Source organism: Neolamprologus multifasciatus, chromosome 7 (assembly GCF_963576455.1).
Source record: "Neolamprologus multifasciatus chromosome 7, fNeoMul1.2, whole genome shotgun sequence".
Classification (NCBI taxonomy): domain Eukaryota; kingdom Metazoa; phylum Chordata; class Actinopteri; order Cichliformes; family Cichlidae; genus Neolamprologus; species Neolamprologus multifasciatus.
The window spans coordinates 3759774-3775389 of NC_140445.1; the positions used below are offsets into that span (position 1 = coordinate 3759774).

At 41.4% G+C, this 15616-nt stretch overlaps 1 protein-coding gene across 6 annotated transcripts in view; it reads right to left on the reverse strand.

The window, feature by feature from the left end:
• LOC146513496 (uncharacterized) overlaps positions 1–13567 on the reverse strand; it is a 90872-nt gene extending 77305 nt beyond the window's left edge. For 3 of the 6 annotated variants that reach the window (XM_085168773.1, XM_085168772.1, XM_085168770.1), the window contains exons 1-2: positions 12634–13555; positions 811–883 (exon numbers count right to left, since the gene is read on the reverse strand). In XM_085168773.1, coding sequence (XP_085024899.1) covers positions 811–883; positions 12634–12670 — 110 coding nt within the window. In that variant the 5' untranslated portion in view covers positions 12671–13555. The other 3 variants (XM_085168771.1, XM_085168768.1, XM_085168769.1) reach the window with 3 other exon arrangements.
• Positions 13568–15616: the final 2049 nt, after the last annotated feature.

The window sequence follows — 15616 nt, forward strand, 5'->3', positions numbered from 1 at the left end:
GGTAGTAACCAGTCCGAAAAGCAGCGCACATTTCGGTGCTTTTTTTTCCTGAGCTGTGATACACTTTAGATTCTAGCCAATCATTTTACGTTTCGAGGATTGTAGGCGGGTCCAGGTACGTACGTTCTTTTAGAGCAGAGCTACAGATTAAAATGTCCAAGGCGAAGCGGTCAAAAGTCTGGCTGTACTTCACAGCAAAATAAGCAAACTCAGCAGCCTGCAACAAGTGCTTTAAGGTGATACTGTGATACTGTCAAAGGAGGTAACACCTCAAATCCGATCCGATGAAACACCTGGCGATGCATAGTGTTTTTTTTAATGTATTCCGTTACTCCCCAACACTGAAGATAATGTACAAACGTGCAAACTTTCTACTCCAAAGCAATCAAAGTGTCTTCCTAAAACCGCCTTTTCTCTACCTTGATGATGTACCACTTCCACCAGATGCTACTGCTTCTCTTCATCTTATCATGTCTCTAACGCAGATCTCTAAATTATCAACAATGCATAGTGACAACTGCAAAGCCCATTTCCAAGCAATCCCTAAACTTCATGCTGGAAGTTTCCTCCAAGTTTTCCCTCCAAATGTGTTTAAATGTCAACAGAACCACCATAAAACAATTTCCAGCTGAGGATAGTGAGTAGAATTCCTCTTTAGGATACTCTTTAGTCAAACTTTAATTATTTTTAAGCTTATTTGATAGTGTTGTGAGGGTCATGATCTTTTTCATTATTTTTAAATTGAAGTTTATAAATGTCACCACAGAAGCAATATCTGTAACAGGTGGAGTTGTAGATATTCAGACGCACCTGTCAATGGCGCTGCTTCCTCTCTTGGCTGTCGTGGTACGACCGGCTCTCAGTTCACCGTTCATCCTGGCGTCTGGAAAACAAACCGTCAAATTAAGTTAGACACTGAGGCCTGGTGTCTCAGCACCTGACGCGAGGAAGACGGTAATGGAGTTAGACATAAAACACTGCCTGAACCAACAGCTGACACACACACACACACCTGTATTACTGACAGTACACTATCCATCACGTTACGTGGCATCACACTGACATACTTTCCTAGAGACTCACTCTTACTTTGGCCTTAAAGCAAGTCTACAAACACTAACTAAAGCCATAAGCCGCACACAGCTCTCACACAGCACTTGCACGACTCCCAAAAGTAAATTAATAAAGAAAAACTGTACCACAAACAAAGTGCACAGCTACACACCCTCCCTGTACACAAACACACACAGCCCCAGCGGGCTCAGCCGGCGGCCCTAACGAGTGGCCAGAGCGACTAATTGACTTCCACCTGTCAGACTGGAGTTAATTTTCTCTCACATTCATGCTGCTTTCCTCCTATCAACAACAAGCATGTCTGTCAGCCAAAGAGAGCACAAAAATGGGGTATGCCCTCACAAAAGGGAAGCAGAAAATTTGATTTCAGAAACTATTATAAACTCTTGTGCTGGGTTGTTACGTCACGCTGCCGTGATAAATCTCTGAGGTTGTGTCTGGAAGTTACAGTAAAGAGAACGGGCTCCAGGAAAAAACTGAAACCTTATCCTGGGGCAAAGTGTTTTTCATGGATTTGTTTCTTCATACACACAGGACACGCACAGTTATGTCGCTCTGACCACAGAAGTTGATACTGAGGCTCTGTCTTCATCCATTTAGATGGGAGCTCCCCAAACAGCTGCCCAGACTTATTACCAAGATGGCCAGTACGACTTTGAGTTAAAAAGTTGCAATCTCTGGGGTCACTGAAGGTTTCACTTCCATCTTAACATCCAAAAAGCTATCTGTAACCATGCAGGTATGCTTTGGTTTACATCTACCTCATGAGAGAAAGTTTCTCAAACAAGACTCGCTGGCTGAAAAGATGCTAAAATATACCCGACTAGCATTTATTTTATCTAGTCGGGTATATTTTACTTTATTTATCTCAAAGTTTGATTCTTTGAGGTTCATCACTAACTGTAAATTTCAGACTCACCACTGTGAGTTATACTCTCAGGTAGGATGGCCTGCTGAGAGTCGGAGGAACTCTCATTTATACAGTTTTATATATAAGGCGATACTTGGGTTGCTGCCTTCTTATCTATGTTCCCTGCTTGTAATGAAACATGCTGGTCGGTATTCTCTTCGTCCGCATGGTTACTTGTTGCTTTCTGTTCCATTTGCCCGAACTGAACTTGGTAAAAGAGCTTTTGTCCATTTAGCACCCTTGGCTTGGAACAAACTGCAGAAGGAAAATGACTGAATTTATTTCATTAAGTGCTTTTAAAGCTAAACTACGAATCCTTGAGGCCAAGTCCATAACATGCAACTGTTTCAATTAGATTGATTGTCATTTTAACTGACTTTTTTATTTTTATTTGAATTTTATTGAATTTTATTTTATTTTATTTTATTTGTATTCTTTCACTTATTGTTGCATGTGTGTTGTTGCTGCCTGTGTTTGAGTAATTTCTGTAACTGTGAGACACCTGCTGCTGCCTATCTTGGCCAGGTCTCCCTTGAAAAAGAGGTTTTTAATCTCAATGGGATCTTCCTGGTTAAATAAATGTTAATAATAATAATAATAATAATAATAATAATAATAATAATAAAGTTGCAGATGCAGCATTGTCATCATCTAGACCAGGGGTGGGGAACTCCAGGCCTCGAGGGCAGGTTTTAGATCTCACCCTGGGTCAAAACACCTGAATCAAAGGATTAGTTCATTACCAGGCCTCTGGAGAACATCAAGACAAGTTGAGGAGGTAATCAGCTGTGCTGAGAACAATTTAAACTCCAATCCTCGTCCGCTGAAACCCATTTCACATCTGAATGCTAAGCTAACTCAGAAACCACAAGTTTATAATGCATCAGAACAAGCAAGCTAATGTACGACAAGTTCACCATAACGAAATTGACATGTATACACCAAAATGGTTCAAACTCTATATATTAGATGCATTTTGTGGCCATATATATTTATTACCACACAATGCATTCACATAGTAACTCAATTATTGAGCTTATGCTCTTTGCATAAATGCCTTTTTTTTTCTGCAAACGTGCTACAGTCAGCTGGCTTTTTGTTCATGTGCTGTGAGGTGATTTACAACTTAGAGATGTGGACTTTTATTATATATTGCACGACAGGACACTAACGAGAAGCTAAATTGCAGAGACAGCTGCAAAGCACACAAAGCTGGTTGTGAAGAACCCAGAGTGGCGTGTGCAGTCTCCAGCCCAGGAGCCAGAGCCTGATTTTCAGTAGGTAACAAAGCAGTGATGAGCAGCCTTATTTCTACAGTAGAATCAGTGTGGTGATCACAGTGGAGTGCTCTTTGGATTAATATTAGAATGAGCAGTATAATAAATAACCTTTTGTCTAAGGCAGTACATGACCCTAACCCTATGTTTGTGAGAAAGGCACAACTAGCATTTTGAAACAAATGTGAAGTTTTTGATGTGTCACTTGGGGTTTTTTTTAATTATATTTTTATTGAAGAAAAAAAAAGGGACTTGTTACAATAAAGTGCATTGACATTATTTAGTCAAAAGAAAAAAAAACAAAAAAAACTTTTTCTTAGTCCTTTTGTTTTACATTCTGATAGCAAAAAAAAATGAGATTAACTCATTGGCTTGACAGTGTGTTACATAATGCAGCATGTTTAACTTGTTTACAAAGACTACATTAGGTACATATTATGAAGTTGAGGGTCAACCTGACATTGTACGATACATGGGAGATACACCAATTCAGGGCTGGTCTTACCTAAATTCAGGGCGGATGGGGGACACAAAGCTAATCCATTTATTCCATATTTTGTAGAATTTGTCTTTTCGAATTTTTAAAAAGAATGTCAATTTTTCCATTTTAAATATTTCAAAAACCACATTAAACCAATCCTCAAGAGTTGGATTTAACCACTTTCTGATTATTGATTTTTTGCTGGTCACTAATAGCGCTTGTAAGAGTTTTGTGTCCCCTCCCCGGACCGAGCCAGATGTGTTGTGTCACTTGGAATTAATATTTTTTTCATTCCCCCCAAGTTCAGATTTGGTCTTGGCATTTATGATGAGGTGGTGACCATCTGGCAATCACTGATCAGGAGAGAAAAATGTGTGTTCCCCAGCCAGTTGGCAGCTAACATGAAATTAAGTGCTAAAGCCACATTTACTGTATATTCTTATTTAGGCCTAGACAATGTTCAGTGACCCCCTGAAAACCACCAGTCTTGGGGAAAATGTATATTCTAAGACTGGTTGGTGATTGGTTGCAAGAGGTTGCTGGCAGTCGATAGCGTGATATTAGTTGCAAAGAAGTAAAGTTTGCTACACTGAACGCCTCCTTGCACTTGCATTGGTCGCTAGCAGATATGGAAGACAAACTTTCTTTGAAAGCAGGCATCAGTCTGTCAAATCCTATTCAGAATGTAAATATTCTGCTAGACGAGGCAATGGCTCATGTAGTTTGGCATTAAAATCTAGGAGAAGCTAGCTGTTTTATATGAACAGACAGTAGCATGGAGGCAGCTTGGCTCATGCTAACTGCTAACGGAATCTTATCTTTCCATGATTAGTTGCTGTTGTCATGACAATTAACTAAAGACACCTAAGTGTGAATCTAGTCTAAGTTGTTAGATGCAAGATATTAATTGTTGAGATTTTTCAAACTAAACTGAAGAGGTGGTCAGCTCGACCAACATTAGCATACATGGAGCTACGCCATTGTTTCTACGCCATTGTTTCTACACCATTGTCAAGCTAATATCTGTTGCTGTATTTTTGTAAAGTATCTTCCTTCCAAAGTATTCCTCTGGGTTTCTTTCTGTCCTCTTTCCTTCAGATTTGAACCATTCGGGCACCATTTGGGTTTTGTAATTGAAAGCTGAGAGCAGACTGTCTCTCACGACCTCCATCAGCGCTCCATATTCGGCTCCGAGGACCCCCCGCATGTCAAACCATGTTTGGTGGGACAGCAGGTGGCCCATCGCCTCCCTTCATCCCTCTCTCCCTGCTCGTATCGCTGACAGTCTGCGGCAGGGTTGTTTATTGCTGGCACGCCGGATGCAGCTTGTAGGACATTAGTCTTTTAGTGCGAGGTTTATGAGTGCCGTCACTCACCATCTGTTAACTGCCGGGGTGCCTTTAATCGTCCCCGCCACCAGAGATCGATAAGGCTGCCAGGTCGCCACAGTGCCTGCAGCGCGCTGAACGGGTGACTGAGTGATTACAGCTGTTTCATTGCTTATATTGCATTGCATTGTTTGGCACATAAGCTTTATAGGGTGGAGACAGAGAAGAAGAGGAGAAATGCGAGACGAGGGATAGAAGAGAGCGATGACAAGATAATTTCACACCCTCCTGGTTATTGGTTTTAAGGGACGAGCTTTTCAGAGTTTGGCAGGAAATCCAGAGCAGAGCAGAGGGCGGGTGCTGGCGTTTGGATGAGGCCAATAAGGCTACTTCTCTCTGTCTGTCTAAGTTTTTAAAGAACTGTCAGAGAGCGTCCGTTCGCTCTGCAGTGATGATGATGGTCTGTCCGCCTCCATCAGAGTCATGAAAAACACAACATTTATCAAAATAGCAACAGCAAAAAGGGCTGTGAAAAATGTATACTAGGCTAACTAACGCCGACATTTTCTGTGGGATGTGGACGGCTGCTTCAGCAGTTCAATCGGTTTATGACCCTTTATCAGCAGAATACCTGCATCTGCATTTTGCACTGATGAATCAACTGGCCACTTGTATTGCACTCAACATTAATCAGAAGCTTGAGTGTTGCTTTTAAAACACTCTGAGGCAAAAACACAACTTAATACTTTTTATAAAATGCTTCAAACTTAGTAATAAAAGGTTTTAATATAATTCTAAGAGAAAAAAATGAGGATTACAGACGTGATTTTTGGTGAGGAAAAGCGCATAAAATTACTTTTTAAAGTTGGAATGAAATTCACATCGTTGAACTCTTGGGATCAATAGCCACTTTTAATATTATTATTATTATTTTACTCATTTTCACTCACTTTGTGTTTATACATCTCTCTGCATTTAATCATTATTTATTCTTAATCTCTGGTTCTCTTCCACAGCATGCCTGCTGCAGCTGGTTGGGGCCTAGGGAAGCCAGATGTTTCTTCCTGTTAAAAGGTAGTTCTTCCCTTCCACTGTTGCCAAACTGTTTGCTCATAGGGGTCATCTGATTGTTGGGGTTTTCTCTACTTTCTTTCTTGTGTTTACGATGTAAATGTAACAAATTTCCCACATGTGGGACTAATAAACGTTAACTTATCTTAACCTCCTAAGACCCGAACTCTTCCACGGCATGCATTTTTAATTTCTCTTTGATATTTGGGCTGATTGGGACCCGATGAATGTAAAAACAAAGGATTAGCAGGTTTATTTTTTTACCTAATTTTTGTTTTTAAGAAAAATGACAGCCACATATGAGGATATTCATTTAAAATTTCGATAGAACAGTAGCAGCATAATGTCCTCATAAGTGGATATCAGGCCCTTGTGGAGCAAAATTGAGTATTTTGGTCTAAATAACCCAAAATGTGATGTCCACATATGTGGACGCCAGGTCCTAGGACAGGGGTGGGCAATCTCAGTCCACGAGGGCCGGTGTCCTGCAGGTTTTAGATCTCACCTTGGGTCAACACACCTGAATCACATGATTAGTTCGTTACCAGGCCTCTGGAGAACTTCAGGACATGTTGAGGAGCTAATTTAGCCATTTAAATCAGCTGTGTTGGTTCGAGGACACATCTAAAACCTGCAGGGACACCAGCCCTCGTGGACTGAGATTGCCCACCCCTGTCCTAGGAGGATAAAGCACCTTGAGGCAACTGTTGTTGTGATTTGGTTTTATATAAATAAAATTGGAACTGTTTCTGCCTTAAAACTTTACTCATCAGGTCGAATCAAGTCTTTAAAGGGGACCTATTGCTTCTGGTTATTTCCTGTCATATATCACAAGTTCCAGCGCTGTTCTCTTCTTTGTCTTTCGATTGCTGCCTTTAGTGGTTGCCAGAGCCAATTCATCTGTCTCTGTCTCATCCTATCCCTAGCATCCTCCTCTGCCTCACCACCCTCTACATGTCCTCCTTCACTACATCCATAAATCTTCTCTGTGGTTTTCCTCATCCATTGTCCAACACTTCCGCTGTCCCTCCTCTCCAACTTTGTCTGGAAACCGCTCAACCTCAGCTGTCCCTCTGATGTGCTCATTTTTAATCTTGTCCATCCTGATCATCCCAGTGAAGATCTTAACATCTCCAGCTTGAGCCATATATCCTTGTAGATCTCACTGTCATCTTGTAAAACTACAAGTTGGCTGTTCATATTAAATATGACCAATGAGGTCAGTGTATGTAGAGTGATCTCTCTGAGTCAAAAGCTCGGGCTGCAGACTGGTATTTTATTTAACTGACTCTGGGATGTCACAAAAAGGGGAAGTACCTAATATGGTCATCTCAGGAGCAGAGCTTTGGCTCCAAGCAGAGAGACCCCACCCACTAAATGTCCAAACCTTTAATCTGCAAGGGTCAGCCAATCAAAAGATTAAAGAGAAGATGGTACCCCAGGATGCAATGTTTCTGAGATACTTTTTTCTTCACTTTAAATCACACCAAGAGCATTTCTAAAGTGCCGTGTTTAGTCTGCACGGGGTCTTTTATTTTGTTTTATTTTGTGACTTGATGAAGCTTCTGTTCATATTTTTAGTGACTGGAAGTGAAGAGCCTCTTCTGCCTGCACCGAGGCCCAGCATAAAGACAAGTGTGAATCCAGTGAAGCAACTCGTGTTTTAGGACAAAAAACGGAGCTGGTTTTTGGTTTTAGTTGACCTCATCTGTGGACAGTGTTGGGAAGGTTACTTTTAAAATGTATTCCATTACAGATTACAGAATACATGCCCCAAAATGTATTCTGTAACGTATTCCGTTACGTTACTCAATGAGAGTAACGTATTCTGAATACTTTGGATTACTTAATATATTATCATGCTGTTTACAACTACATGAATGTACTATTGCTGTGATTTATTACTGTTACTGAAGGTCCGCGGCTCCGAACCGTAGTAAAGGGACCTCTGGCTAATACGGTGGGTTCTGTGTCGGGCTCGTAGCTGAAAACTAGCTTTACTTTGTTGTCTGGGTCAACTTTGCTAGCGAGAGACAGAGAGAGGCGTTGAAAGGCTGCTCCAACAGAACTTATTGTTTCGGAGGAAAACACGAACACGGTGTACAGTCGAGTCTTAATAGCTTACTTACAACTGGGCTCGTCAGGCTCTCTTCTTGGCTGCAGTGGTTATTATTATATTTACCTGCTTCCAGCTCCCGTTTTTGCTCGATGACAGCTCGTACTTTTCCTTTTTCTCCCTCCCTCGCTCACAGACACATAACGTGTATGGCAGTCCATTCTCCCTGCAGCATGGACTACACTGCCTATGATGCTACATTCTTTAGAGCTATGCCTGTAGCATTCTGCCTATTAGCTTAGCACAACAACAAAAAGGCCGTCACCCTGTAACCATGGCAACCGTGACGCTGCCGCCTGGAACAACAGAACGTAGCTGTCAAACAAAACCCAAACAGTCCTGACCCGCCACAATATGAAACAGGGAAGTACCGCCGTGTAATCCATTTATTTCAACAAAGTAACTGTATTCTAAATACCACCTTTTTAAACCGTAACTGTAACGGAATACAGTTACTCATATTTTGTATTTTAAATACGTAACGGCGGTACATGTATTCCGTTACTCCCCAACACTATTTGTGGATGCACCCACTGCAAACATTTATAACTCAGGGTAACTCCTTGAAATATATCAAACTTTAGATAGTTTCATATTTTCAGTGTATTTAGTTTTTCACACCTTTCAAGCCACTGGAAGAAGATGAACTGATTTCAAATAGAAGTAAATCAATTTATGTAACTGTTATCCGTCATAAAGATATCAGTTTATGAGAGATTAGGAAAATGTGGTGGGAATGGCTGACACATACCAAGCTGACTTTGATGTTTAGTGTAATCTGTGTGATCATATACAGTGTTGGATTGCTGACTATTCTGCAGTATATTGCTATCGTACTGCCACATGAATTACCTTAAAGTGACAATATACGTACATTACTGTCTACCTACATTAGAAAAACATCCTCATTCTATACGTGACAGACAAACGCAGCCGTCAGCGCCCATCTGTCAGCTCCTTAATGTCTTCCAGGAAGAAATAAAACAGGAGCTTCTCATCCACAGCGTCGGTCTGGATGATCGGTGTGCCGATTACAGATCCATTCAGTTTCCTGTTGCAGCGATCTCCTCATCTCCTCTGCATCCTGCTTTCATTAGTTTGTGACTTTATGTCTCTGATGTTCATCCTGCTGCACTAAAAATTCAGTGTCACAGCTCAGGCTTTCAGAGGATGGTTGACGTCTTAAAATCATTTATCAAAACCGAAAAAGTCACATTGTCGTCATGTTCTCCAACCTGTGTTAAACTTAAACTTCATGTGTCCTGACTTCTGCTTTATTTTGGGATTTCTTTTTTTATTCAATGCCTTCAGCATCTGTTTAAAAGTGTTACTGAGTCACAAATATTTTAGAGATGATCACAGCCTCTTCAGCCATGTTCACACCACTTTTACAAACCGTGACTCTGATCTGTCAGTGTGGATGGTGAGGATGTTACGTGTTTTGGATGCATAAACAAAACCATGAGCTTCACTCTCATGAATTAGTTTTGAGTCCCAAGAGGAGACAACATGATTGGATCTGTTATGATTAGATGAGTGTTTAACAGTGTTGGTCAAGTTACTTGAAAAAAGTAATCAGTAACTAATTACTGATTACTGAGTAATCCCGTTACTTTACTGATTACTTATTTTCAAAAGTAATTAATTACTTAGTTACTTAGTTACTTAGTTCCTTTTTAAAAACACAATTTACAACCTGAATAGGTGATAAAGTGATAGATCTTTCAGCCCAATTCTACTTTTTCTGCATAATCCATCATACAAAATGTAATCAAATGAAAAAGTTTTTTTTTTTTTTAACTTATTTTATTAGTTTTAATCTTTTAACTTTATGCATCAAGCAAAAATTTAATTATCCGCAACATTCTCTGACTGGAAGAAATTTGTTTAATATTTAAACCTATTTTCTGCACATTCCAGCACATAAAATATATATTTTTTGTGTGTTTACACTCAGTCTTTCAAATAGATGCAAGTAAAACACAGCAGAAAATAAATAAAGTCAAAGACTAGCGGTCCTGTTGCTCTATTTTCACCTGTAAAGCAGGAGTGGGGTAGGCGGAGGGTTACCCTGGTGCAGGTGTGCAGCGGTCAGTGGAAGAATCCGCGAGTTTCTCTGTGAGTTTCCCATTACGTCGTAGCTACTCGGTGCTTGCTCGGAAGTTTAGGGTTTTTTCGCTGTAAAAAGAAGTTTTCTTCCCACGCACAACGGACACTAATGTTTTTGTCACTTTTTATGGAATCAAACTCAAAGTAAGGTCAGTACTTCCACGCTTTAAACGCTGCACGCTCATACTCTCTCCGGCACTCGATATATGATCCATTGTTGATCTGCACACAGCTGTTGTCACCAACGTCGCACTCGCTTACGTCACTGTCATGAGACATTCTCGCAAAAAATCACGGTTTTAGTAACGCAGTAACGCAGCGTTCCTACGGGAAAGTAACGGTAATCTAATTACCGTTTTTGCAATAGTAATCCCTTACTTTACTCGTTACGTGAAAAAAGTAATCGGATTACCGTTACTGCCCATCTCTGGTGTCTAACAAAGAAAAGGACCTCAGAGTCACTGCCCCTGTGCTGCTGTAGTCAGAGCTTTGTTCTTATTGCTGGAAAGAAGTCAGAAAAACAAAGACTCAAAGGGGACCCACAAGGACCAGACAGAGGTGCAGCTCAGGGGCGTAATTTCCAGGGGGATTAGGGGGTTTATGACCCCCGCAATAATCAGACCCAACCAATATAACCCCCCCAATAAAATGATAAATTATCTTGCATAAATAGGCTGTTGATTTTCTTTACTCGTTTCAGGTATTACCTGCAAAATAGTTGCACGTTTAATCATCTGGGAATTTACCCAGATTTATTTATTTATTTAGACAGACATCTTGACCCCACCCCCCAATGTTCAGCACAAAGTTACGCCGATGGTGCAGCTCCACCAGAGTGAACTGTTGTTTTAGCCCACTCTCACTCTCAGGGCGTCACAACACTTTGTTTATGTCAAAACTGCTGGAATCTCCAATTAAAGCATCAGGCATCCATTTATGCCTGACACACCAACATGCATGGTTAATGCTGAGAAGGAGAACATTTTAACCCAAACAGTGACCATTTCCTGAATCTAACCAAGTAGTTTTCAGGTCTTAAACCTAGCCAAAAGTCCGATTATAAACAAGAAAGTTTGATTTAATCCCTCTTAATATAAATGAACCTGTTATCTCTGGGTGGGTGTGTCAAAGCAGAAACACCAAAGGACGCCTTACCTGTGAGTCAGAGACACCAGAGACATCTGAGGTCCTGAGATCAGAACATGTCGGTCATTTTCATGTCTTTTTGTGTCTCTTCTAAGGTGAATGTTAATACTATTTGATATATTTTAGACTCACACAAACACTTTGAGTACCATCAGGAGGTATTTGAGTTTGTTTTCTTTGACATGTGGACAAGAAGAGGCTCAGACAAGCTGAGATTCGTCACTGTTGTGCCGCCTTTAGTCATACCAATCCTTAAAGATTATGATGCTTACATAAAAAAATGTTATTTTTAACATGTTCACGTTATTTTAACAGTAACATAGTTTCTGTCTGCGCTGTGTCAAAAACGTTCTGCACCAACAAAGCATGTTCGGAAGCAGAAATCAGCAGCAGACCATTTCCACGATACTTCTTGAAGAAGTTCACATGGGCACAAAAAACACATCCTGGCTTAAAAAAGCTGTAAATGACTGATTGCTGATTTTGAGACACAGCACTGTTTCTGAATGCTGTCTAACACCTGCACAGACACCGATTCAAGTGATGTGACAGCATCTCACTTTAGAGCGATGAAGAGGCACAATTTAGTCTTTCAGTGAAGAATGAGATCAAACACACGTATTTCATGTCCATCAACACGCTGAGACCACTGTTCCTCATGGTTTTTACATGTCACTTTTCTGCTCGAGCACTCAAAGCACTTTTATACAACATGTCACATTCCCATTCATGTCTAAGTGCTTTATTTCTATCTATCATTCACACACATTCACACTCCAATGACTCAGGTTTCAGTATCTTACCCACGGATACTTTAACATGCAGACCGAAGCAGACAGGAATCAAACCTTCAACCTTCTGATCAGTAGATGATCTGCTAAACCTCCTGAGCCACAGCTAAAGCTCTTTCAGCCCACTCCTCACATCAGTGTAAAGGGCAAAGCATCTAGTTTCAGCCCAGCTCTTGCTCCATGAGTTGTTTCCATCACATGAACACTTGGTCACACCTGAGATGCACACCTGCACATCGCTGCACTCCCGGTGAACCCTAACCACATCGTTCTTCTCGCTCTCAAAAACACACTCGTGTAACTCTGTGTCTGCGTGCGTCTGTTACTCACATCGGTCTTGGTGGCAGCCGCTCGTCAAATGGGTCATAGCAAGAGGAGAAGGAGAGGAGGAGAGAAATAAAACCAGAGTGTGAATCCTCCTCCTCCGAGAGAGAGGCTGACTGCTGAGTATGGCAGTGGGCTGTACCACCTAACGGCAGAGGGATGGAGGAGGCAGGACCAAATTGTTTGTCTGCGGGAAAGCGGGGAGGAAGAGTGAGTGTGCATGCAAAAGAGAAAGATGTGAAATCACCGCTTCAAGTGTTGTAGAGAAGGACACGCAGAATCAGGAACAAAATATTATTCACACATTTCACTTAACTTGTACTTTAAGTTTAAGATGTATTTCCATTTGTTTAGCTGTAACAGCAGGCAGGTGAGCCTCAGTGTTTGGCTGATGGAGATGTCACGCCACCTAGTGGATGAAAGCAAGGTTGTTGAAGGCTAGCAGAAATTGAAGTGCATGTTTTTCTGCCTGTTAAAGCAAAACCCACTGTTCTGCAACACTACTGCATTCTGGGAGGAGGTGATCGCAAACCAAAAGGGAGAATTGTTATTTGAGTTTTGTAATTATTCCCCCACATATATAGAGAATTCATTTTCTAGACAGAACAAATGTGATTATCCTGAGCCAGAGTGCAGCTGGAGAGCTGTATTAATTACAGTTTGATAGTAAACTGAAAGATATTCAATTCAATTTATTTATACAGCACCAAATCACAACATAAGTCACCTCAAGGTGAGAAAAACCCAACAATCAAATGACCCCCTATGAGCAAGCACTTTGGCGACAGTGGGAAGGAAAAACTCCCTTTTAACAGGAAGAAACCTCCAGCAGAACCAGGCTCAGGGAGGGGCGGGGCCATCTGCTGCAACCGGTTGGGGTGGGAGAAGGAAGACAGGATAAAGACATGCTGTGGAAGAGAGACAGAGGTTAATAACAAGTATGATTCAATGCAGAGAGCTCTGTTAATACATAGTGGGTGAAAAGAAATACTCGAATCCCCCAGCAGCCTACACCTATTGCAGCATAACGAAGGGAGGATTCAGGGACTAATAAATGTAACATCACCCATTTTTCAACATCAGCGTTTTGGCTGACATCATGTTTTGTGTTTGGAAACCAGAAGTCACTATTTTAACCTCCAGATGATATCCACATAAAAAGATGTTCCAGAGGTTCCGGGGGCTCCAATTAGCTGAGGTGAAGCCTTGCAGTTAGCAGCTGGGTCACCATCCACCTGTCAATCAAAGAGGCCACACCCCTAATAATGCAAACTAAGCTGTTTTTTGTAGCCAGGTTAAAGATGGTTAATGGGAGTCTAGGGGAACAACCCACTGCTGGAGCTTCAAGTGGAAATTAGAGGAACTGCAGTTTTTGCTTCTTCCAATGTTCTTCTGAATTAATGTTTCAAGCCATAAACCATCTCAGAGTTCAATGTCTTTAAATTCCTAACAGGATGATATTTATCCAAGAAAATAAATAGGAGATTTAACTCTAATGTGTTGATGAAATCAAAGCCTGCTTCTGTTTCAGCGGCCCTGCTGGCCCAACCCAGCAGTCGCCATCTAACTCGTCTTTAATTACAAAATACATTAAATGGTTTCATTTTAATTAAAGCTGTCCTTTCCAATTAAGATATGATGATGAGGAGAGCAGGGCTGTCTCCTGGGCTGCTTTATTTATCTTGGAGTCAGCCTCATGTCAGCAGCTGGCTAACGGCCTCCCCACATGCATTTCAATGAGCAATTACCCATCAGACCACAAGAGGTGTGGGATAACACACAAGAAAGGCTCATTTTATGGGCTAATTTTAAAAATTAAATGTGTTTGTCAGTATTGAAGCTGCAGATTTTTAAAAAATCTGTTGGTTTGACGCTCAGCTGGAGCAGTTTTCTTCATTTTGTAGCTGTGATTCTTGGCCGGAATGGGATGAAGCCACTATAGGCTAGAGATGAGTTGCTGTCCCAAGTGGAGGAGTTCAAGTAGCTCAAGGTCGAAGGTTGGCGGAGTAAAAACTGATTCTACCTTCCTACACTCAGCTTTAGACAGAAACTCTGGGCAGTGAATGAAGGAACGAGACACTTTCAGAAACAAGCAGCGGAAATGAGCTCGCTCTGAAGGGTGGCCAGGCTCGGGGTGAGGAGCTCAGTCAATGAGGAGGACCTCTGAGTGGAGGTGCTCCTACACTGAAAGGATTAAGTTCAGCTGCTTCTTCATCTGACTAGACTGTCTTCCAGGTGAGGTGTTTCAGGTATGTTAAAATGGAAGTGAATCAGGGGCAGAACCAGGCAGATGATGTCTCTCAGCTGGCTTTGGAAAACCTCAGTGCTCTGCCAGAAGAGCCGGAGGAGGCAGCCGGGAAAGCCAGAGCTGGGCATTTCTTATAAACTGTTGCTCCTTTGGATAAGCAGCAGAAAATGGATGCATGGATAGATGTGTAAAATTTTCCATCCATCCATTGAGACTGGTGCGCCCAGGATGGATGGATGGATGGATGATGGAAGGATGGTTGGATGAATGGATGGATGGATGGATGGATGGATGGATGGATGGATGGATGGATGGATGGATGGATAGATGGATGGATGGTTGGATGGATGGATGGATGGATGGATGGATGGTTGGATGGATGGATGGATGGTTGGATGGATGGATGGATGGATGGATGGATGGATGAATGGATGGATGGATGGTTGGATGGATGGATGGATGGATGGATGGATGGATGGATGGATGAATGGATGGATGGATGGATGGATGGTTGGATGGATGGATGGATGGATGGATGGATGGACAAGCCAAAATATATAATCTTTCCAGCATTTCTGGAACTGCCTCATAGTCTTCCTTCCAGTAGGAAATACCTGGAACACTTCAATTTAAGTTTTTGTTTTTCATTTCATTTAAAGTTTCATTTAATATTTTGCTGTCTAATAACGGCATTTATTGCAGTTAATAGCATGAACACAACAACATCAACACAGGAGTTAA